The 25,058-nt window shown below is 40.1% G+C and overlaps 2 protein-coding genes across 3 annotated transcripts; one reads left to right on the top strand and one right to left on the bottom strand.

Moving 5' to 3' along the window:
• Positions 1–568: 568 nt before the first annotated feature.
• On the top strand, positions 569–15,954 carry ttc23 (tetratricopeptide repeat domain 23; the record flags this gene model as incomplete). Its single annotated transcript, XM_085465283.1, has 5 exons — positions 569–850; positions 1,135–1,246; positions 4,869–4,956; positions 13,402–13,507; positions 15,926–15,954. Coding segments are annotated over exons 2-5 (240 nt in total), but the record flags the coding sequence as incomplete, so codon positions are not given.
• Positions 15,955–16,066: 112 nt separating this feature from the next.
• Positions 16,067–24,352, bottom strand: synm (synemin, intermediate filament protein). Of its 2 annotated transcripts, XR_014921178.1 has the most exons (5): positions 23,424–24,352; positions 22,451–22,575; positions 20,626–20,705; positions 18,333–20,455; positions 16,067–18,145 (listed from the first exon to the last, which is right to left on the bottom strand). XR_014921178.1 is itself a non-coding variant. In XM_085461730.1 (4 exons), exons 1-4 carry the CDS (start codon positions 24,219–24,221, stop codon positions 18,384–18,386), a joined length of 3,075 nt encoding a protein of 1,024 aa, XP_085317856.1. In that variant the 5' UTR covers positions 24,222–24,352; the 3' UTR covers positions 16,067–18,383. The 2 variants fall into 2 exon arrangements, 1 of the variants encoding a protein (XP_085317856.1); XM_085461730.1 differs by having other exon boundaries at positions 16,067–20,455.
• Between the last annotated feature and the right edge of the window lie 706 nt (positions 24,353–25,058).

Raw genomic sequence — 25,058 nt, 5'->3', positions numbered from 1 at the left:
AAAATACATGAGAAGCTGAAAAGTGAGTTTAGTTGTCGAAAGTAAAATCAGAGTGATTTAATGGTCATTATAATGTGTTTGGAATAATTTGCTAATAATAATTCATCTCATAAATCATGACACACTGCTCTCTCCCCTACATAGGCTGCCTTTGTAGGTTATAAGTACTGGTATCGATATTGGTATCAGCAATACTGACCTGTATTTACTTGGTATCGGATCCAAAATGTGTAGAATTGCATTAAGTCAACCGCCTTAATGATAAATGAATCACAAGAAAAAGAAAACGTGGATGTGGCTATTCTTTGATTTAGTGACTTTCTACCCAGGCTAGTTCAAAAAGCACACTGAAAGAGCGTTAACAAGAAGACTGAAACATGCAGGCGCAGTTTAACCATTAACGATTATATCCGGTTTGATGTATTTCATTAAACTAAGTCGTTTTGATGATGTTTGTGGTCACATAAAAAATCGTACTACACTTAAAAACGACGTGTTCGTCCACGAACAGTGTAGTTCTTGAATGCTGCCCGCTCCATGATATGCCAGTTTGCGCCTTCAGGAAGCGCTTCAGCGGTGAATATTTTTCAGCAGCGGACCCTAACGGCATCGCTGAACAGAGCCTGGCTTTGGTTTAGCTTGTAAGAAGATGTTTTTTTTTAGCTATTAATTGCTAGACCGCTAAATGTTTCCGGTGAATAACGTGGACGAGGATCCATTGTTGGTCACATTAACTTGCTACTATCGCACGCGCCGTGTGTAACCAAGGAAACCATTCTGCTGATGGCAAATAAACAAATGAATTAATAAAATTAAGCAATTTAGTGATGACAACCAAGTGAGTCATCAAGTGAGTATCCTTTATGTTTACCTTTATTTGTTTAATTCGTTTAATTAGCTCCGCTAGGTAAATGTTGATCATTTTATTTACAGTTAAAAAAAATTAAGCGTTTCTGTAAGGTGTTGGTAGTTTAAGTGGTAGGTTAAATAAACGCAAGGATTTACATATGTTTCCTTCCAGGAAAAAAAAGTGTTAACATGACTTATTCGATTAAACCTATGGATGTTCCCATGAAAACATGGCAAGCAGAAACAGGGGTACATATTTCTTTCTTTTTCATGGCTCAGATGTAGGGAAACCTTCACAAATAAACAGTGCTAAGAAGAAATTTATATAATGATTCCTCCTGAAGAAAAGCTCCAACACTTTTAGAGGCACGCTCGAGCCCATGAGGATCATTGAGAGGTGAGTATACGGTATAGGCTGTAGTGACACAAACTACCCCTTTTTTTTCTTTAGAAGTCATATTGCAGCGTTTATGTACAGATTTAAACAGCTCCAGCCGAGTCCCTGTCCAGCACATAGACCAATCCCAGTCGATCAGGTTAGTGCCATCTTTGAAGCAAAAGTGGGGGAAAAAAAAAAAGAGATCTGATTGTGGTGCAGCTCAACTGCTAAGTGATCATTTTGGGGAAAATTTCAGTTGTTTAATGTTTGGTTTAAACACCCTTGAGCTTAAGATTTGAAAATCCTTAAAGCTGCACCAAAAACAGCTCGAGTTTTCCTCCCACATGTTGACATTTTAAACTCCTAACATCAGACAGCGCTGGATATGTGCTGCAGTGTACACCAAAAAAAAAAAGAAAAAAAAAAAGCAGTGGTAAACAGGCAGTTATAACATAAAACACGAAATCTGTTACAAGTATAATGTCCAGAATATAGTCACAGCCCAGTTAGATGGAGCTAGCCTGGGGCAGAGTATAATCCAGGGCGTAGTCAGGGCCCATGATCCAGAGTCCAGAAGAAACAAAGGCAAAGCAAAAAGGAAGTGTCTGTCACTTCCTGTCAGATTTCACGAAACAGAAATAAATGCAACGATACAGTCAAAGTCAGTGAACATTATAGAGCAGGAAATAGACCCACCCTGCAGAAAAGCAAAAAAACCCCTAAAAACTGTCTTTCTTGTGTGCCATTTGGTGACTCCGGTAAAGATGGAAGTATTCACAAACTGATAATAGTGCAAGAAATGTTACGAGTTCTTTCCAGGATATAGACACAGACCACACCAAGGCAGTCATTTAGCTTTTGTCGAACCATTGTGGATCTCACGCTAATTAAAGCTGTGCAGATTTTTCATTGTCCAGCTATTACTGATTGCTTTTTGTCATCAATGATGTTTTTAAACCAGGTTTTATCCAAAATAACCTGACTAAAACAAAGGGAAACATGATCACCAAATCTGGTGTTTTAATATTTTAGCGTTTCAGTTTTTATTTCTCTGAGATGTTATTTTGAATAAAAGCCATCCCTGATGAATTTGACTGTTCTGGTGTCAGGCGCTGAAACACACGGGAGACCATTTTGCATCCCAAAGCCTATAAAAAGCAATAAATAAAGGCTGGGATGCAAAATAGCTGCACAGAGTACCTGTGACATTTCACACTCTGAACTCCTGGACGTAGCCACAGCCCAACACAGACAGATAAAGCAACTCTTAATTAATCTGAGGACACAATCAGTTAACGTGTGACACCAGCTGACAGATTAACAGGAAGTTTTGTTTTGTTTTGTTTTTTGTGTTGTTTTTTTGGCTTTGAGTTTTTCATTCTCGAGCATTTTGACAGAACAAAATATTAAACAAGAGACCTAATCTCCCCAAACAAGGCAACCTGCTTCAAGAGCATTCCCTTTTTTTTTTTTAAACAAAAACAAAACAAAACAAAAAAACCCCAAAGAGAACCACCCTCCCTTCCCTCCCCACCCAAGGCTCATGTAAAGAGAAACAGAACAAATCAAAACAAAAAAAAAAAGTATAATACACATCAGGAAAATACGTTTTTATATAGTCAATAAATGGTTGTTTTTTTGTGATGAGAGAACTAAGTTCTATCTAAGTTTTTCCAGTGGTAAAAAAAGCACCTCCTTTAACCATTGTATGTATGAAGGAGCCTTATTAGACTTCCAGTAGAATAGAATAAGTCTACGGGCAAGCAATGTAGCAAATGCAATGGCATTTTCCTGAGGAAGTATGTATACGATTCAAACAAGATCTCCACTCATCATCAGATAAAACCACCTCAATGTCTTTTTCCCAATTATTTTTAGTTTTTTCCAAGTAATAGGCCTTAAGCTCTGTATCAGTTTGTATATGACGGAGATTCGCCTTTTGCCAAAAGAATCCATTTCCAAAATAGTATCCACTTGATTTTTAGGAGGTAGGTAAGGAAAAGAAGGAAACAATGTTTTTGCAAAACTTCGTATTTGCAAATATCTAAACATATGTGAGGTTGGTATATTGTAATCTCTCATCTAAGCGTCAAAGGTGTTAAAAGTTTCTCCTGAAAATAAATTGTAAAAAAAAACTTCAAACCAATATTATGCCAAATTTGGAATGCTTTATCTGAAATGGATGGAAAAAAAGGGTTAAAAGCAACAGGGAAAAAATTACTAACCTGTTGCAAACAGAAATGCCTTCTGAATTGAAGCCATATTTTAATAGATGTTCTTACAACTGGATTTGTTATTTTCTGTTTTTGAATTAGAGCTAGGGATGAGGTTAAGAGGGGAAGTGGATTAGACATCAGTTCCATTTTTACCCAAGCTTCACCCTCGCTATTTTCATAAACATATTTCCAATGCAATAATTTGGTGAAAAAGATAAAGATAGATTTTGGCAACCCTAGCCCACCAGCCTCTTTTGGTACTTCCAAATATGTTTTTTCCATTCTGAGATTTGAATTTTTCCAAATAAATGTTGCTATTAATCTATCTAAATCTTTGAAACTTGATTTGGTTATGAAAACAGGAACCATTTGGAAAACATAGAGAAACTTTGGTAAGACCGCCATTTTAACTATATTTATTCTGCCTGCTAATGAGATTGGAAGTATTGCCCATTTTTTAAAATCTTATGATGTTTGTTCTAACAAAGTGTCAAAATTATGAATCCGCAACGCTTTCATTGTGCGGGTTATATTTATTCCCAAATATTTAAACGTTTCTTTTTCTAATTTAAAGGGGAAGGCAGAGAAATCTTGCTCTATGTTATTAATAGGAAACAGTAGGCTTTTCCAATAGTTCACAAACTACACTTTACAGTAGCCTATGTGCAGCACACCCAGATGCTCGATAAAGTGCTCACTGTTGTCAAGGCGCAGGCTCAAATGGAAGGATACAATATGGAGACCACACATTATTTGCGTGAAACGTAATTTTATCTAGAAACAAAAAGGGGAAAAAAATCGAACCCTAAATAATTGCATTGCACTCATCAATAATGTCTTGTGCGGAGATGTGCTGTATTTAGTAAATCAAAAACCAAAGCAAGCAAATCTAAAAGGTCTGGAGGAAAGAGAGAGAGAAAGAGAGTGGTTTATGTACAGTATATCTGCAGAAGATTAAAAAACCAAGTTTCCAACATTAGCTTTTGTGCTTTGTTAGTCAGACAGAACACAAAGTTTGGATTATATATAATAATATAAATCCTAAATAAATCCATTAAGTTGGGCAAGGTGAATGACAGTGCTAGTATATGGGGAGCGACACCTGAAACTAGCAGAGGCCCATGCTAGATTTGCTAAAGCATATTTCAAGTTAAAAGGTAATTTTACATAGATGCTGTGAGTACATTGCGAATCTCAGTCTCAATATGTAATTCTGGTCTGGTCGACCTTTACACAGACGTAGTTATGACAGTGATTAGCCATTTTTTTACATGTTGCTGTTTGGGTTTCTTTTTGTAAATGGTGTAAGGAGAATGTTCAGATCCGCTTTGTATCAGTTTTAAACTCTGCCCTATGATCTCTCTCTGTGTGTGTGTGTGTGTGTGTGTGTGTGTGTGTGTGTGTGTGTGTGTGTTTTCCTCTAGGCTGGGGACTGCAGGCCCAGACGCACTCGGCTCTTGCAAGAGAGGTGCTAAATTTTCTCTGTCCACCTCTCCAATCACAGGTGAAAAGGTTACGATTTTCACATGTCTTCTAAATGTAAACCTCACACAAGGTGGTGCGTTCCCTCTCACGGTCAAACATCGTTACCACAGTTGCTGATATAGTATTATATATAGCAATCAGTTCAACTCTGCTTCTCTCAATGACTATCGCCCTGTAGCCCTCACCTCAGTAGTGATGAAGTGCTTTGAACGCCTGGTCAGAGACTTCATCATTTCTTCACTACCAGACACACTGGACCCACTACAGTTCGCTTACCGTCCAAATCGTTCCACAGACGATGCCATCTCTCATCTCCTCCACACATCACTCACTCACTTGGACACTAGAAGGGGGAATTATGTTAAAATGCTCTTCATAGACTACAGCTCTGCATTTAATACCATAATTCCCTCCACACTCACCACCAAGCTGGAGCATCTGGGACTCAGCTCATCTATGTGTCAGTGGATCTCCAACTTCCTAACTGGCAGACCACAGGCAGTAAGGATGGGCGGACATGTCTCAGCCTCCACCACTCTCAGCACTGGAGCCCCCCAGGGGTGTGTTCTGAGCCCCCTGCTGTACTCTTTGTACACATATGACTGTGTGGCCACTACCAGCTCCACCACCATCATCAAGTTTGCTGACGACACCGTCGTGGTGGGCCTGATCTCTGATAACAACGAGACGGCCTACGTGAAGGAGATTAGGAATCTGGAGAACTGGTGCCAGAGGAACAACCTCCTTCTAAACGTCAGTAAGACAAAGGAGCTGATAGTGGACTTCAGCACTAAGCAGGAGAGGAACTACCAGACCCCCGTCATCAACGAGTGCCCAGTGGAGAGAGTGGACAGCTTCAAATACCTCGGAGTTCACATCACGCAGGACCTGTCATGGTCCTGTCACATCAACACCGTGGTGAAAAAGGCCCGACAGCGTCTCTACCACCTCAGACGCTTGAGAGACTTCCAACTGCCCTCCAAGGTGCTCAGGAACTTTTACTCGTGCACCATAGAGAGCATCCTGGCGGGAAACATCTTAACCTGGTTCGGGAACAGCACCATGCAGGACAGACGAGCTCTACAGAGGGTTGTGCGGTCAGCTGAGCGCACCATCCGCTCCGAGCTCCCTGACCTGCACTCAATCTACAGCAGGCGGTGCTGGACCAAGGCCAGGAAGATCGTGAAGGACCTCAGCCATCCCAACAATGGACTGTTCTCTCTGTTGAGGTCAGGAAAGCGATTCCGCTCCCTGAAGACCAACACAGAGAGACTGAGGAGGAGCTTCTTCCCGCAGGCGATACGGTCTCTCAATCACACCACCACACAGTACTGACCCACACATATGGTTCTTACACACACACTGGACTTTCTGGACATTGTTTTTGCACAACACTGGTCACTATATTCTTCATTTCCAGTTAATACTTGTACAGCTGCTGTTATTGTGTATATATTTATTTATATTTAGATTTCTTCATACATTCTTATATAGTTCTATATTATGTATTGTGTATTTTGTTGTACAGTTATTTTATTTTCAACTTTAATTTATATATTTTATCTTATTCTTCCCAGTTAAATTTACCCTTCATTCTAATTTGTGTTGTACAGTTATTTCATTTTTAACCTTAATTTATATTTTATTCCTTCCTAGTTAAATTTACCCTTTTTAATTTTTCATATTTATTTCCTATCTTATTCATAGCCTTTCCTTTTTTTGTTTTCTTTAGGTCACGAGCAGTTGTCCAAGCATTTCACTACATATCGTACTGTGTATGACTGTGTACGTGACAAATAAAATTTGAATTTGAATTTGAATTTGAACTCAGATAAGCTGAAAAAGTCCTTGACTTGTGAACTTTGCCTGGGGCAAAATTATCTTTTCTGAAGGCAGAACATATCCTGAAGCAGCTTCGTAAGTGCAGTGTTATCACCCAGGAAGAAAAGATAAAGACTGAGCTGGAAATATCTTCTGGGTATACAGGTATTTTAGTCAACAGATAAACAGCTGTAAACATAAAATAGAATTCCAAATTTGCAGCCATTAGTGTGTTATATTAGCTGCTACTCAGTTTTCTGATGATCTGATAATTTCCTCTATTTCCTTAAACTGTCATGCTCATTAAAAATAACTGAAACACTTATGCTTAAGTATGGTACATTATGTTTTAAGATTGGCCACAAGATGGCGATAGATTTCTGCAGATTTGCACAAAACTACCTTTTAGGATGTTTTTGGAAAGGGGAATTTTTGCTGACCACTTGTAAACAACAGCCTTTCAAACCAGAATTTCCCCTATGACTGTCCAGTCTGCTCGGCAGTAAGCAGGGCTGTTTTGTAATGGTGTTTATAGACATGGAATGTAGGACTGCTGCATGGCAACCCAGTTAATCATTAATGAAGCAGAGGCACAGATGGGAAAGAAGCACATATTTTTAAGCATTTCTCTAGGCTGTGGACTGCAGGCCCCAGCCTAGAGAAACTAGCTTCATTATTTTTTCTCTTTTTGTTTAGTTTGGCTTCCTCCTTGGCTCATAGAGATAGTGTAAAGCTTGAAGTTACTCTATTAAATGTCACTTCCTTTGTTTGTTTCCTCTAAACAGGCTAGCATTTTTATATAACTGATATGTTTACATCACTTTAGAAAATACATTACCACCATATGGTCGTATTGACAACAGAAGTCCCAAGGGCACTACTGCATGCTCTTTAATAAGATTAAAGAATTAAAGGATCACGGTGATAACACCTTCCACAGATATCAAGTCCTGTATGCACTGTTACAGGAACTTCGTGGCCTGGCAACATAAGAAATAGCAGGCACTTGCATAGTTTAAATCATGGGGTGAAATTAGAAGCACAACTGGGAGAGAAAATATAGTGTTGCCTGGGTTTAGGCCAACATACGAATGCCTTTGTATTTATTTTGATCCTGTTGCTTGCTTTTCAATGCATGCATCTTAAGTCACTTATAACTAAGAGCACTGAGGCAAGGTGATGTAGACTCAGAGGAATTTGTAAATGATCCAATTTTGTTCTGTTTCAGAGAGCCAGAGTTTGTTGACATGATGTGTGTAATTGAAAAAATGTGCAGACTCTGGCTGGTGTGTAAGCTTACTAAATCTCTTTTGTTAGGTGATGAGTAAGATTTTGGCATGCCTCTAAAGCTCTATCGGTCACCACTGTTGTGATGGAGGGGAATGTTCCCACCAAAGCCTGGAACAATAAGCTCAGCTCTAGCTATGGATCCTGGTCCAAATATTTAGGTCCATTTTTGATTAACACACAAGGTGTGCACTAACAATATAATCAGTAGATGGGATATTTTTGTGCCAAACCTTTATTGCTGAAGTTTCAAATTTGCTGTGTTGTTCTTATATTGGCAGGGCATAGCCAAATAAGATGACATGTTTTTTTTTTCTTGTTCTTTATCTTTAGTTTCGTAAATCTAGAGATTTTGAAAGACTTTATTACATTAAACATTTGGAAATAGTATTTCCAAACTTATCTCTAGTTAGATAATGAATTCATATTTTATGAGTCATAGATATTCCCTCCAACCTTAATTGACAACTCGTGTTTATGGTCCGTATTCACTGACATTTAGTCTCTGTTTACCAGCTTTGTGCAAAAAGTTTCCAAAGTCTGAACTGTAACACTTTGCAGCTGTAGTTATTAAATTGTCTTAGGCTATTGATTGCATAGTTTTTGCAGTGTAAGTATTATAGGTCAGATGTCAGTAGTATTCTCTTGCTTGGAATGAAGTTTTTTTTTTCTTTTCAAAAAGAACCCCTTTCTCTCAGTTTACTTTTGTTCAATTAGCTTGCTGAAATAAACCAACCTTTACTGGTTTATCTGATTTGTTGTAGGCCATGGTTGCCAATCAATACCCAAGACAAAACGGGAATTTGTTTCTCTGTGATGCTGAGTCTAAATGCTATTAGTTTGAAGCACCATACCAGTATGCTGGATCAGATAGCTGTTTTTTAGTCTCTCTGTTTTTACTTTGGTTTGCCCTTACTATATCATTTTCCAAATGAAAGCCCAACAACCTTGCGTCAGTCATGTACTGGAAACGTTTACAATAGTGAACTGTGTGGCTTGCTTGGCAACACATCTACAGATCCCTAATTATATTAATTTTCCTGCCCTGTGGGCTTTTGGTATATTTCAGTGGGATGTGACATATTATCCTTCTGCCAGGATGTGCGTAAGGAGGTAGGGTGAATTAAAAGGATAGAGAGGCATTGTATCTGTCTGTCTGTCCATGCAGGCAAAGCGGTGGGGCTTGAGCCATGCTGGAATGTAGTGATGGGTTCAGCCGTAACTGCTGCCCTAAAAGGGTCTAATGTGCCTGGATATATGGGTGGGGCACTTCTTCTATCCATCAAAGTCTGTTACCATAATCTTAGATTCATGGGAAAATTCAAAGAAATGAGCACTCACGCTGTTTTTGTAACCTGTGCTGCTGGTACATAGCCAGTAAGCCATAAATACCTAAATCCAAGCAGTGCAACGATGGGAACATAACACTGTTAGGCTTAGACTTTTGGTTCCCATATACTCTGCTCCTAGTAAAACAAGAAAAAATACAATTTTGATATTATGATAAACTGTGTGGCTTTAAATCAAATGAAATTCTTTTAAAGGCTGATATTGTGTTCATATCTAGAGAGTGTATAGAAGTGAGTATTTGCCCTCCTATAAAGGCCAGGCCCTTGACTGGAGAGCTGAATTAAATTTAGAGTCCCTTAGTTGTTTAAAGCTGTTGGCACAGTAGCCTGATGGATCCAGTGTCCTCGAAGTGGGTAATGCTGCCATCATATCATGCTGTCTCCTTCCTCTCCAACTCCCTAGTTCTGTATCAGTCAGAGAAACTCAGTATGACAGGAAATGACACACAGTTGTGGTCAGAAGTTTACATACACTCGTCATGAATGACATGGTTTTTTGGGTCTTTTAATTATTTTTGAACAGTTCTTTTTACAGGGTGGAATGACACGACTTTAAAAACAAGAAATGGGTACACAAGTTTGAATTTATTCATCCGCACATTGTCAAAAGTATACATTCAGGATTAAATCTATACATACACCCCCCACTATGGGGCGATCGTAGCTCAAGAGTTGGCAGTTTGTCTTGTAATCAGAAGGTTGCCGGTTCGAGCCCCAGCTCGGACAGTCTTGGTTATTGTGTCCTTGGGCAAGACACTTCACCTGTTGCCCACCGTGGTCAGAGGGCCCGGTGATGCCAGTGTCCAGCAGCCGCGCCCCAGGGCGGCTGTGGCTACAATTTCACCTTGATTGGACACTTTTGGTACCCAACAGGTTGACGTCAGGTTTTTGGGAAATATGAAACCCTATGAGCAAGCACTTTGGCAACAGTGGGAAGGAAACACTCCCTTTTAACAGGAAGAAACCTCTGGCAGAATGAGGCTTAGGGAGGGGGCAGCCATCTGCCGCTACTGGTTGGGGCGAGAGAAGGAAGAGCCTGTATTTGAGCCTGTATGTATGCTTTTGACTCTGTGTGAATTAGAAAAAATCAAAAATTATTTCAGACTTGTGCATCCAATTCTTGTTTTTTGTAAGTAATTGAAAGATGTATGCTGTGCAATTATTCCATCCTGAAAACTCAAAGAAATAATTGAAAATCCAAAATTACGATGAAATCCATGCCAGTGGTGAGTGTATATAACTTCTGACCACATGTCAATAAAAAACAAAGAAACAAACATGCAAAATAAAAAAGCACACAATAACAAATGGGTTACAAATTGGTATATACCATTGCAATGGTATATACGCACATTAAACCTGTGAGAACCTTCACAGACATATTAAACCTCCAAGCTACCCTGTTCTGTCAGTTCTGAAAGTGTAGTTTCCACTGAGGCTATAAGAATCTCCACTTATTTAGACATCCTTAAAATGAGAGTTTAATTAGCATTGCTACCAACAGTGTTGCATTTAACTTGTGAATAGATGCAACAAAAAGAGTCGGAAAGGCACATTTCCCTATTATTGTCTGCACTGCACCAAGCCTCAACTGGAACCATCAGCCAAAGCTCTTTTTTCTCTCTACAAGGCCTCAACCAGGCTAGACAACCTGTAGGTACAGTGGGGCAAAAAAGTATTTAGTCAGCCACCGATTGTGCAAGTTCCCCCACTTAAAATGATGACAGAGGTCAGTAATTTGCACCAGAGGTACACTTCAACTGTGAGAGACAGAATGTGAAAAAAAAAATCCATGAATTCACATGGTAGGATTTGTAAAGAATCTATTCATAAATCAGGGTGGAAAATAAGTATTTGGTCACCTCAAACAAGGAAAATCTCCGGCTCTCACAGACCTGTAACGTCTTCTGTAAGACACTTTTCTGTCCCCCACTCGTTACCTGTATGAATGGCACCTGTTTGAACTCATCATCTGTATAAAAGACACCTGTCCACAGCCTCAAACAGTCAGACTCCAAACTCCGCCATGGCCAAGACCAAAGAGCTTTCGAAGGACACCAGGAAAAGTATTGTAGACCTGCACCAGACTGGGAAGAGTGAATCTACAATAGGCAAGCAGCTTGGTGTGAAAAAATCAACTGTGGGAGCAATCATCAGAAAATGGAAGACATACAAGACCACTGATAATCTCCCTCGATCTGGGGCTCCACGCAAGATCTCATCCCGTGGGGTCAAAATGATCATGAGAACGGTGAGCAAAGATCCCAGAACCACACGGGGGGACCTGGTGAATGACCTGCAGAGAGCTGGGACCAAAGTAACAAAGGTCACCATCAGTAACACACTACAACGGCAGGGAATCAAATCCCGCAGTGCCAGACGTGTTCCGCTGCTGAAGCCAGTGCATGTCCAGGCCCGTCTGAAGTTTGCCAGAGAGCACATGGATGATACAGCAGAGGATTGGGAGAATGTCATGTGGTCAGATGAAACCAAAGTAGAACTTTTTGGTATAAACTCAACTCGTCGTGTTTGGAGGAAGAAGAATACTGAGTTGCATCCCAAGAACACCATACCTACTGTGAAGCATGGGGGTGGAAACATCATGCTATGGGGCTGTTTTTCTGCCAAGGGGACAGGACGACTGATCCGTGTTAAGGACAGAATGAATGGGGCCATGTATCGTGAGATTTTGAGCCAAAACCTCCTTCCATCAGTGAGAACTTTGAAGATGAAACGAGGCTGGGTCTTCCAACATGACAATGATCCAAAACACACCGCCCCGGCAACAAAGGAGTGGCTCCGTAAGAAGCATTTGAAAGTCCTGGAGTGGCCTAGCCAGTCTCCAGACCTCAACCCCATAGAAAATCTGTGGTGGGAGTTGAAAGTCCGTGTTGCTCGGCGACAGCCCCAAAACATCACTGCTCTCGAGAAGATCTGCATGGAGGAATGGGCCAAAATACCAGCTACTGTGTGTGCAAACCTGGTAAAGACCTATAGTAAACGTTTGACCTCTGTTATTGCCAACAAAGGTTATGTTACAAAGTATTGAGTTGTATTTTTGTTGTTGACCAAATACTTATTTTCCACCCTGATTTACGAATAAATTCTTTACAAATCCTACCATGTGGATTCATGGATTTTTTTTTCACATTCTGTCTCTCACAGTTGAAGTGTACCTCTGGTGCAAGTTACTGACCTCTGTCATCATTTTAGGTGGGGGAACTTGCACAATCGGTGGCTGACTAAATACTTTTTTGCCCCACTGTACTTTAGTCTTATTAAACAGGCTCATAGTATTAAAGTAAAATGTTTGTGGTTATATACTAGACACTAATTTTCTGGCAGTTTAATAATTGCACTATTACTAATAGTCTTTTCTTTGATGATCTTCTAGATGGAAATCAAAGTACAATGCCAGACACAGAATATACAGACACAAAGATGCAATGGCTTCAGTGTACTCCTATCACCTGCAGAGTTCTATACCAGGAAGATCATTGTTCCATAATGGAAAGACATACCACAGATTTCTTGTGGATATAATTCAACATCCTAATTATATCCTAACATAGTTGGTTTATGGTATGGGCAATCAAAATGATCAAGGACTGCATGCATATGAAACTTAGACTCAGGAGAACATTGAGTAACTTCCTGTCAATCTGAGTATTTGCATGTCTTTCTCTGTAGAATCTATAAGAGACAGAACAAACCAAAGAAAGCTTTAAGCCAGTGTCAGAAGTCCCTGCAACTGCTGATGGACTGTAGTAATCCAGAGAGGACCTGCTCTGTCTATAGGGATATGGCCACTATTAAACAGGACCAAGGCCACAGAGCATCTTTCTAAGACAAGCAGATTCAAGTTAACACAACTTGCACATTATATACAATTCTTCTGCACAACATATACAAACACAACGGCTTCCTGAGATACTGATGTCATTTGCCAGTCTTCCTTCAGCTCTTACTTGGTAGTATGCGATTTCTTATTTTTTCATGTGCATGTTTCCGTTAGGCTCATGCCATAGCTGTGAGTCATGGCCTAGAGGAGCTGGAGGGGGCTCAGATCTCCCACAGCCTGGCCCTCATCCTTTCTGTTGCAGCAGAACCCCATCACAATGGTAAGTCTATTCACAGATACAGGCTGGGCCAGAGAAGTTAATTGGGACTTAAATATTCCACTGTCTATATGTCAAATGGTGTAATACAGAATCCAGCTTTATGGTAGCCTTTTTGAAGACCTCAGTATCACTAATGTCAACAATGGGCAATCTATTCTCTACTGTAGTCATATAAAGCATAACGTCTGGAAACTGTAAAGAGAATACAAGGATTTCTTAGTTACAACCCCAAACAACTGATCTCACTATTAAGGTGCTCATATTGAAGGTATTAGCTAGTGCTGCCAAGTTTTCAGAATCAGTTATTGTCAAATGTGTGTGTGTTATGTGTGCCTGTGTGTTTTCCCCTTTGCTGTTTTAGATTCTGCAAGTCACTAATTTGATCAAACTTTAAAAGCATAGAAGAACTCTGTAGGTCCACAGGATCCTGCTTTTATTGTTGCCCAGGATGACTTCTGTCACTTTCTCCTAAAGAATAGACAAAAACAGGTTACGTCCACTCACAAACTACGATCTCTATAAGACAGCCAGATTTCCATAAGATTATTTTGAGGCACAGAACGTCATACAAAAGTTTAAAAGGATGAATCCCCTTAAAGTTTCATTATTTACTTGCTTTATCTGGAGATAAAGTAGGAAATAAGAAGTTATTTACCTGTTGTACCACTGTAGAAATGTGCAGAGATCCAGAGAACCTCTCTTGATTTTAAAAGATTTGTATGACTTGGGTGCTGAGGTAGCCGATACCCTTCAGCTGATTGGATGAGTGGAGATGACCAAGGGCAGAATAAGCCAGGCTTACAGGACACTAACAATAATCATGTGTTACAGAGCACATATTTGTCTTGGTTAACACCTGTGTAGGTGTAATGCTGACAGAGGACTACTTACTGTCATTGAACATGACATCATAGAATTTTAATAAAAGGTCAGTAGTTGTCGTCACCTCTGACAGTAAGAAGGCGAGAGGTCATTTCAGAATATCTAGTCATTTTGAGTTGAGCTATTTCCACCATCCCTCTAGAGCTCAACGTTATCAGAGTTGCATGCTAATCTTGGAAGGCCTGTCTCTGGTGTAAAATATCCTGAAGAGTGACTTTGTGCTTCTTTGGTTTGGATGGAGTCTGACAGATGGGCAACACTTTTGGGAAGGAAATTACAGTTTGCTGTTTTCAATTAATAGGAGGCTGACCCCAATTACTGCGGTATGTCTTTATGTCCTTTGAAACAAAAGTGGCATTTCTGTGTCAATCACCACACAAGCACTGAATAAACAGCAGCTCTTTAGTTCATTTAATTCAATTTCTCTTTTCATAGCTCTTACAGGTTTTCTTTATTCCTTATGTAATGAGGTTTTTTTTAACATGCTGTATATTATTTGCCACATGAGCTCAGTTCTACCAGCAACAGAACACTGGTACTAAAATATACCAGGAAAGGGGGGATTGCTCCACACTAGTAATGACATGCCTCTAAGTGAAGGAGCCTGGTTGCTATGTTGCTGTGTTATTGCTGTTAAAGTGCAGAGTCGGGGTCCAAGTATGACATGGAACACCAGGGCTCACTCTTCTCTGTTCGCCGTTCAAGTGGTAAACTTTCTGACAGAGAGCAGATATGCCCGGAGTGTTTATTTTTCACTGCTTTCCTCATGACATCACTCAAAATGAGTAACTTTTTCTTTTCCGAAGTTAAGCCGGCTTGTGTAGCAGATACAATGCATAAGAAGTTTTAAAAACAAAGAGAACAATAGCCCACATACAGCTACGCTTTTGACATTTTCCCCCTTCCTCTGAAGTGCAGCTGAAAAAAAGGCCTTCCATTACATCAACCTTAGCAACAGTGAAAACATTCAGGAGGCCAAATGGATCTGTTCCATATTAGCAGTGTTTCACTTTCCCCGGTGAGGACGGTAACTTTTCACTCTTCTTTTCCCTGCTTTAATAAAGCTCTCTTCAACTGTTATTTATGGTGATTCTAGAAATGGCTGACAGCCATTCATCATGTCTGCTGTGTCACTTTGTGTGGGCACATTGTGTAATCATATACGTGTTTCCCGATGAAGGTTTTGATTTGTTTTTTTTGGGTGGGGGACTTACATAACAGTTTCTTATGAAGTTGCTTATTTCTCTCTCGCTCTCTCTCTCACTCTCTCTCTCACAACAACTGCCTCATACTGAGTCTTTATTTTACAGCAGATTGCTGATGGGTCTTCATAATAAATCAAATCCTGCTTGTTGATCTGACACTCTGGGCAGTTGGCACAGGTGTTATCTAAACCTTGGGCAGCTACAGTGGTTATTTTGGTATGTTTAGTGCGTTCACATGTTGCTAGGAAGTGGCGCTTCCCCTCCGAGCTTGAGTTTCAACACTTATCTTCCATTGACCACTCTCTCGGCTATCTTTTTTCCCCGTATGTAGTGCCTGAAATCCAGAGATCCTTGTATGGTCTTCTTGTGCTGACGCCCAAAGCAGTAAAAAAAAAAAAGCTGTGGACATGCTGGCTAGGTAAATTTGTGAAATAATCACAGTGTTCTTATGTTAAGAAATCTGACAGGCCTCACCAGTCAACACTTACCATTTATTTCTTTTTGATAATATGATTACATTAGGGTAAACCTAACAGACACTTATAAGAATGCAGCTCATGTTTCATGTTTTAGTAAAGCAACTGTGTCCTCTATGTTTCTCAGGGCACCAGAGGTGGCTGAGAAGAAAGGTAAAAGGAAAACGACCTCTAATCTTTCCACTTGTACCATCCAGTGGTAATAATTAAAACTTCATAACTGAACACACTTGTTTTGTTTGTTTTCAGTGTGGTTTAAAGTTTAAGCCAACGGTTGATATTCCGTCATGATGGTTTTTGTAACTAAATGGTTTTTGTCATCTGGCAGTACTTGATTTTTTGTCAATTTGCACTTTAGGTGAAGAAAGTAAAGTCTAAATAAATACTCAAACAAAACATACACATAATATTTTTTAATGATGTTATAATATTGGGGCAATTTTCATCTAAGGACTGGAATTAGTACCAATATAAGCAATGGTCTCAAAAGAATTCAGAATAAATCAATGATTTCAGTCTCTCCATTTGACCTTTATTAAACACTGTATTAGTCACTCATTCACTAATGAGATAATAACCGCATAAAGATTAATAACAAACACTTTAGGTGCACTGATATAGGAGTGTTTGAGTTTAAAGAGTAAATCACAACAAATCATGAAATGAAGGGTTCTTTTTGTAGATTGCTAATTTATTTTATTTGTAAAAGCATGGCATTCATGCCAGATGTTGTATTTTTGGATTGCTTTACCATCATACCAGAAAGTTGACTTGCAAAGACTTTTCAGTAGTTAGAAGTAAATTATACAGCCGCTGTTAGAGAAAATAAGCAAAAAAAATAACCAGACGGTACACATGCTATTTCATTTCTGTCTCTGTAACGCATACACAACACAACAAACTCTAGTCAACACTCAATGCTAAGCTGATGATCCAAAAATAGGTGCGGTTATAAACACACTCGTAGGTCAGAGCAAAGTTGAATCCTTCAAGCCAACACTGAAAGCCAACAGCTGTGGACAAGCCATAAGTGCTATACATGACAAAGATCAAACCTATGTGTGATTACTTTTTCATCACTGCAACATCCTTTTAATGCAAAACACCTCTGCTGCTACTTTAATCGTTTTATCTGGATATTGTTTTCAACTTGACAGCCATGTTTGGAATTCTAAATGGTCCCATTTAGAATTCCAAATGCAGTGTTACCCCCAATTATATGCTCAAAACAAAATCTTAACTGTTTGCAATTTACAAATGTTTGGCACATGTTAAAATAGACTTTTTGTTTTATTTTTTAAAAACATGCTTCTCCCTTGGGGGTGCTGGAGCCTATCCCTGCTGTCATAGGGCGAGTGGCAGGATACACATTGGACAGTTACACATTTACACCTATGGGCAATTTAGAATCATCAGTTAACCTAACCAACTCCACATAGACAGTCCCCAGCCAGATGGTGGAGTTGAAATCTGGACCTTCTTGCTGTGAGGCAACAGTGCTAACCACTGCGCCGTCCCTAGAAACCCCAAGAAATCACTTTTAAGCTTCACAAGAGCTTTGTTAAGACAAATTCTAAAGCAAATAGATCTTCTTCTTTTTTTAACTCTCATGATATTATCCTCAGTCACAAGGTCAACAGTCTTGAACACATGTTAGCAATGACTTGTTAATATAAACCACTGTGTTCCAGCATGTGCTGTGTACTAACATCATTCCATTTTCTAGAGGTGCTCAAAACATAAAAAATTAAAGCCCTATTCTGCAAACAGTGCACAGCACCTTGTAACCCAGAGAGCAATAAATGCTGACCAAGGAGACTTAACATCATGGCAAGTACAGCCACGACATGATGGTTGGGTGGATTATATGCTGTAAACTGTAGAATGAGCTGTTTAAGCTGTTAAGTGTAGGTTAGTACAAAATGAAGCACTATAAAGAGAATAATCAAGGATATTCAAACTGCACCTTATGAAAAGCCAAACATACTAGTACAGCACACAGCATTGCCTACCATTAAATATGGCTACAATATGTAGATGTTTCAGTCCTTACACAATCTAGCCCACAGGGATCTCTGCAGTCAATGGCAAAAAGAAAAATTCATATATGAAAATCAGATACTTTTAACTAAATAGCTAGTACTCTGTTTTAGGTAATCTAGTCTTATGGATTATAAGTACGCTTGTTTACTTGAAAAATAGCATGAATACAGTTCCTGCAATCACCATTGGTATATGCTTTGTATGTTTAAGTAAACATACCGTAATGCACTGGCAATTATTCAATTTGAAAAAAGTAATCAGATTTAGTTCTTAGTCACTAGAAGGGCTTTCAAGGTAAACTGTTGCGATTCTTTTCTCCTGTGAAATCTTCACTGGCATCTCCAGGACTGGAGGCTGCAGCTCTTGCTCTGAGGCAGCCTCGTCATGGCCACCGTGTACATCCATCTGGAAGGAAAATGACTTGTCTGATGGCCCCAGTTTAAAATGTTTCTCACTGATTTCAGATGCAGATTCTCCTTTGTCGCTGAAGTCGCCATACTCCACGCTATGAGCAACATTATCTTCTCTGGAAACTCTAATGCTGTATCCTCCTCCCGCCCCACTCTGGAAGGCTTTCTCGATCCCTATGTTAGAAGACTTGAGCGCTGCCATGATCTGATCTTCAGATAGGTCATCTCCTTCCAGCAGCCCAGATTCTTCCAGGGTTTGAGAAACATTTAGCTCTGCAACTATAGTCATGGTTCCATTGTCAGTGGACTGTTCCACTCTTTTGACACCGACGGCTACATTCTCTGGACTTTCACTACTCACTCTGGTGAGGAAAGCTAACTCCTCTTTCAGTGGTCCCGACACTGAACTTTGTAGCTTCTCAAGAGCTCCTTTCAGCTGCTCTTTGGGCTCCAAAGAGTCTTCTCTCAGGTACTCAAGCACTGCCTCTTGCACTACAGGTGAGACCCGAACCTCTTCTTCTATTATGCACTCTGGAAAACTCTCTTTGGCAAACAACCGGTCACCTGACATAAACTCATATTCATCACTTTCTTTTACAGTCACTTTTTTCTGGGGAAGGCCATCATCTTGATAATACCTCTCATCCGACAGGTCATCTACAATTCCATAATGGCCATATGAGGTTATCCCGCCACCCTCCTCAGATTCAGAAAGATTTTCATCTGGTGTGGAGACAAAATACTCATGAGACTCTTGATCATGGGAGAAATGTGGATATTCACTCTCTCTAGAGACCTCTTGGACTTGTACAGATCCAAACTTTGACTCATCTGTGTTGGATTTCATGACATTATCATCCCCCCTGCTACCTTGAATGCCATGAGGGATATTTTCTGGCTCCTCAACTTCAAAATATGCAGAAGGCTCATGAAAAGTCAACCCGGACTTCTGCTCAGCCTCAAGTTGTTCATCACTGTAAGACTCCACTGGTTCCTCGATGATTTCCACATTGACTGACTTATTTTGTAAGTCCCCTCCTCCTTGCAAGCCACTCAGCAGGTTCTTGACCATGCTTCCTGTTGCTGTGTCCTTGATGTCCTCTAGTGACACTTTCTTCACACCTTGTTTCAACAGTTCTTCCAGGGCATTGTCCTGAGAAACATCCAGCTCTTCCTCCACTTTGGACTCCAGCACGATTTGTGTTTTAGTCGTGCCATCCTCCTGCTCAGTTTTCTCCACGTGATATCTGACTTTTGAATCTCCTGCTGAACAGACCTTGGCTTCCAAACCTGCTGGTTTTATCACTTTCTCAATTATTTCTTCTACAGACACAGAGTCTAATATCTTTTTCTCAGCTGGGCCTATTGTAAACTCTGTTCTTCCTTTGTCTTTGACCTTGCCGTCGACAACGGGGCCTTTTTCTTTTTCATCTGACACATACTTCTTGCTTTCGGTCTCGGTTTCTGTAACTAGGCTCTTCATTGATGGTGACACCACTCTTACTGATTTGGTATCAGGAGTAGAAGACTTGTCAGGACTCATCTGGCCCTCTGTGTGTGGGAGCCAGATGAGTTTCACAGTTTGCTCTTCTGCTGTTCTTTTTGGTACACTCCGACTGACTTGGTTTTCACTATGGCCTGCTTGCTTATCTTTGGTTGTAGTACTGGTGGTGGTAATGGTAGTAGCAGAGGCAGAAGCAGCTGCCCGAGCTTTGTTAAATGAGATCATATCCCTTCTGGATGCCGGACTCTGATGGCGAGCTCTTCCTGTAACTGAAATAGGGATGACCCTAGACGGACTTATGGACCCAGAGGAAGGGATGGGGGCTCTTCTCAAGCTTGAAGTCGATGGCATGTACCTTACATCCATGTGCTGTTTGGTGGTTAAGGTGGAAGCTCTTGGAGTATAGCGTCGGGCAGGCATTTTGATATCTGAGTCAAAAGTAATTAGTAAAGAAGTAATTAGTAATAATTATTTGATGAATTGACATTTTGTTTTCAGTTTTGCTTAATAAATGTGTAAATGATTTATCCAAGTAGAAACCAGTCTTGCAGTGTTTTCCCATCATTATCACATCAATAAAAATAACTGAGAAACATACCTATTATTCTTTCTCTTTGATGTTGATTCACTCGCTTATGAGCATCTTGCAGACTGATTCGCTCACCCTCCAGAAGAGCCCTAAACAGAGACAAGGCAAATTACATATGAAGACAGGGGCAAAAAGGTCCTAACTCAAGTTAATTTCTCAAATATTTTCAAAACATCAAAGACAAGTACCTCATGGGATCGTGTACATCCTTCAGCTCTGCCATTTCAACCCTCTCAAACTAAACACAACTGGCTTACGAGAAGGCATGAATGCTGTACCTGACCATATAGGGTAGTAGTCTTAAAAATTCAAATAAGCCACCGTCATTTAATATCGATGCATTACTAGTATTTGAAACAGCTCACCTTTCCTTGGCCATGCTTCAACAGACATACAATAGCAAATGAAACGAGCAACTTCTCTGGAGAGTGCCTTCCGAAAGACTGGCCTAAAAATAACGCCCACAAAGCATGGCTGTCTATGCTTCCCTGTGAATCCCAGAGCAAAAACGGACACGTGACACATACAAAAACAAATGCCGCTGCCACGTCTCTAATAAGGTATTCTGTCTATTCCAAAAGTTCAAAACAAACCAGTTGTGCCTGTGGAGAGCCTGCCATATAGAGGCAAGCTAAAGCTAAAATGCTAATATCTATCACCATCTTTGATATAAGTCTGTTTAAATGTAGGTCAATATGAGGCAAGAGGTTATAATATGTCAAGGGTACATTGATATAACATTCCAGTACAGTGTTTACCCACTGTTTTATAAAGAGCTTTGAGATCTTAGCATCTCCCTGTGTCATGAACATGAAGCCAACACACTGAGTGCTATAACAAGACAAGTTATTGCTTATAAAATCAGTCCTCCTTCACACAATATGCTCTAACAGCTTTACTTAAGAATCATCTATAGTATGTGTAGTATTTATGTAACCTTGTCAGACACTAATTTTCAGTTAAGCAGCTCGGGGTTTTTTAAACTGTACAGCAGTCTCCACTGTTGGTGCATGGAGCCACTGCAGGTGGGGTGTGAGTGAACAATGAAAAATATGAATCCAAGCTATATTAGCTTAATGTGACTTTTGTTTGAGATCTTAGATTTGAGCAATTAGTGCCAAAACCAGGGATGAGCAAGCAAAGTATGTCTCCTTATGTAAATTATGAAGTTAATTGAGTTAAGATTAACTTGAAGAGGTATTTGGGCTGGTTTAATCAGTAATCTGATTTCAAAACCATAGAAATATCTCAGAATAAAGAAAGCTTCTGCATTTTAGCCATTGTTTCTACAATGTTTTCTACAATTGTTTCTTAAGAAAAGAAAAAAAATAATGATTCCAAACAAATAACCATTACTGTCTCTGTTTTCACATGCGCTCATTCCCCAAAGGAGTTCTTCATGAACAACACAAAAATCGTTCAAAATTGTTGTAGCTTACACTTTTTAAAGTAGACTGACTGTTAGCAACACCTTTGCAAAAAGCATCTGACAGCTTTTCCTTGTATTAAACGTGTCTCTAAAACATTTAAGACGCCACATGTACTTCTTCTATGGAAGACATTTCCCCTCACAGTAAGGGAAGCAGTGAAACACATACTCCTATGTGGTTCTAGCACCCAGGTATGGTTCATATCACATAATAAAGGCTTACTGAAGAGTTGCATAACGCTGACTGCTGATTGTCTCTCATAGTGTTTTTATTCGTGCCATCTGTGCTTTTCATGCTAACACAAGTAAAAATGGCTTCTGGGAAAAGACTTAAACTTGACGTGACATAAAATATCCATTTCATTTATTTAGACAAAAAATGAACAAACTAAATGGTTTCATCACCTGTAAGTAGCAACCTCCATTCCTAGATCCATCTTCACCTGGAGAAGCTGCTGATGCTCTCTCATTTTTTGTGCTATAACATCAGCCATCACATTCCTCTCATGCTCCAGCTGTTCAATAGTCATCTGATGGTAGGGGGGGGAAAGCAAAAACAGGAAACCATAATTCATCTCAAGGCAGCTTTTAGTGCTCTTAACAGATTTGAAGTTTTTAGGCGTGTCCTCTCAAGTAGTGCTTTGTGTATTGTGCATAAACCCTCTCCAGTAATGTTAACATTTGCCTTCCTTACATACAGATAAACAGAGGAATGTATTTGGTGTGACTTTACTGAAGACAGCCCTGCAGTGGGTGGAAAGAGAAGTGGTATGTAACTGACTGGCCTGCTTTAGACTGCATCTTCAGGCTAATAAGGATTTGTCAGTCTGACAGCTAATTGGTTTAAGTGGCTGGTGTAATCTAGCAGTTGGACGGTACTAGGGCGGAAGTATAGCGTTTGTCCAGCTAATGGAGCTATGCTGTCCTGGTATACTGACGTCAAATGTTGTGCACAATCCATATTTTTTAGTTATGGGTACATAAACTTGACAGGCCTTGCTCACTGTTGAATAATGACCCCTCCTTATTTATTGTGTAGCGTTTTGGTACAGACGCCAGAATGGTGCAGCGTGTGTATATATATATAAATTTCACATTATTGGAATGTGAATGTAAATGTGAATGTAAATTTCACATTATTAGAAAGATCGAAAACATTTGTAGCAGCCACTGTGAGCTGCAGCTGCATGAGTACCTTTAAGGACAGTGGGTGTGGCAGGGCAGCAAGGGACAAGCCGCTCCCCCGTCTCCAAAATTAGAGCTTATTTTGCGGGGTTTACTGAAAGTGGTTTTTCGTTTGTTTGTTTGTTGATAAAACGAATCAAACAATGCCAAATTAAACATTTCTTCTACTGTAGCACAATTAATTCGTCCTTACCTGATACTGACTGTAGTCCACACGGAATTTTTCCTGCATGTGCATCAGTTGCTCCTCAAGTCGCATTTGAATCTGCCCTTGTTTTTCCGCTTCCGTGCGTAATTTGTCCAACTCGGACGCATACAGCATCTTTTCCCTCTGCATGTCGTTCAGCATTGCCTGGTCCGCTTTAATTGACTGCTCCATGTCTTCTACCGTCTTCTGGTACATTTCGAAGGTCTGAATCCATCCTTCGGACATACCGTGGGCATACTCCTGCACCTCTTCCACGGAGACCACCGGAGGCCCACGATAAGTTTGCCTGATGATGGGTGCCACTCGGGACTCCACCTGACTGCAAAGGCGGCTCACTTCTTCCCTGTGTGCATCCTCTAAGCGTTTATACTCGTTCTCTAGTTGCAGCAGCCGCTGCTGGAGTTCGCTGTTGGTTTTGTGAGCGTGATGAAGCTCCTGCTCGCAGTTCTTTAGTTCGCCGCTGACGTCCCGGCACACATCGGTCTGCTCGCTGCACAGACTCTGGATCATCTGCAACTCCCGCCATAGCTTCTCCCTCTCCATCTCAGCCTGGGACTTTTCAAACGACAGCTGCCCCACCATTCTCCGCAGGTCCTGCATCTCAGCCCTGTACTTAGTTTCCCATCCGGTAGTCCTCACCTGTCTCAGTTTATTTATTTCAGCAATGAGATGCGCGTTTTCTTGCTCCAGCTGCTTGGTTCTGGATAGATACTGGGTAAGTCTGCTGTTGAGCTCCTGCAGCTGGTGCTTCTCGCTCTCAAAAGTTCTCTTGAAAGGGAGCATTGTGGTAACTAATTATCTCTGTTAAGTTAGATGGAGAAAAATGTCCGGTGATTTTATTTATTATTTAGGAGACGGATTCTCCCGGCATCAATTTGCGTCTTCGTCCGTGGGCGCGACTGTGATGTAATTTGTGATCGGTGGCCTTTGACAAGTGCAGGAGGAGGAGGAGGGCGGGTCCTTTGCTGCATCATAGCAGCGTCCCGAGCGTGTCCCTCCGTCCCTGTCCGTTGTTATGTTGCGTTTAAGTGCTCTCTGAAATACTATAATGCTAAACTCACCGCAACTATAAATAAAAGAAAGGACAAGCTAAAAAGAAACGTACACGAGTTAAAAAATGATAATAATTGAGGTTTAAACACAGTATATTGGTTTTGGCTACATTTACCTTTTGGCTTTTTCTCCCACATGTAAAAGCCAGTCTACATTTAACTGCAGCTATAATATAGCTCCATATTAGAATGTATAAATATATATTATTTAGAATGTGTGTTACACTTAAAATATATTCCCACTGATGTCGTAAGCGTCTAGTTTGCAGATTTGGTAAATTTGCTTTTTCATTTTGCTTTTTTAATTTTAATTGAATCTTTTTTACCCTAATACTTTTTAATTCAGAAGATTTACTCTTTCAATGAAGTGCTTGCCTTTGTTGTTTACTTGCCATAATAGACCGATAGATTCTTCACCCTGCATGGGAAGTTATTGTGTTACAGCACCAGGGTAAATATTTAAAAATAGAACATCCTACAATAAATAAACACAAGTTAAAGTAAATGTGCCAGAGGCAGAACATAGTGATGGCTTGATTCTGTGAGAGTGCAAGAACTTTAAATATAT

Source organism: Copadichromis virginalis, linkage group LG7 (assembly GCF_057382275.1).
Source record: "Copadichromis virginalis isolate Kocher_CV1m ecotype Utaka linkage group LG7, C_Virginalis_male_GT1.1, whole genome shotgun sequence".
NCBI classification, from domain to species: domain Eukaryota; kingdom Metazoa; phylum Chordata; class Actinopteri; order Cichliformes; family Cichlidae; genus Copadichromis; species Copadichromis virginalis.
Note: the sequence above shows the minus strand (reverse complement) of the source record. Positions and strands in the feature narration are given on the sequence as shown.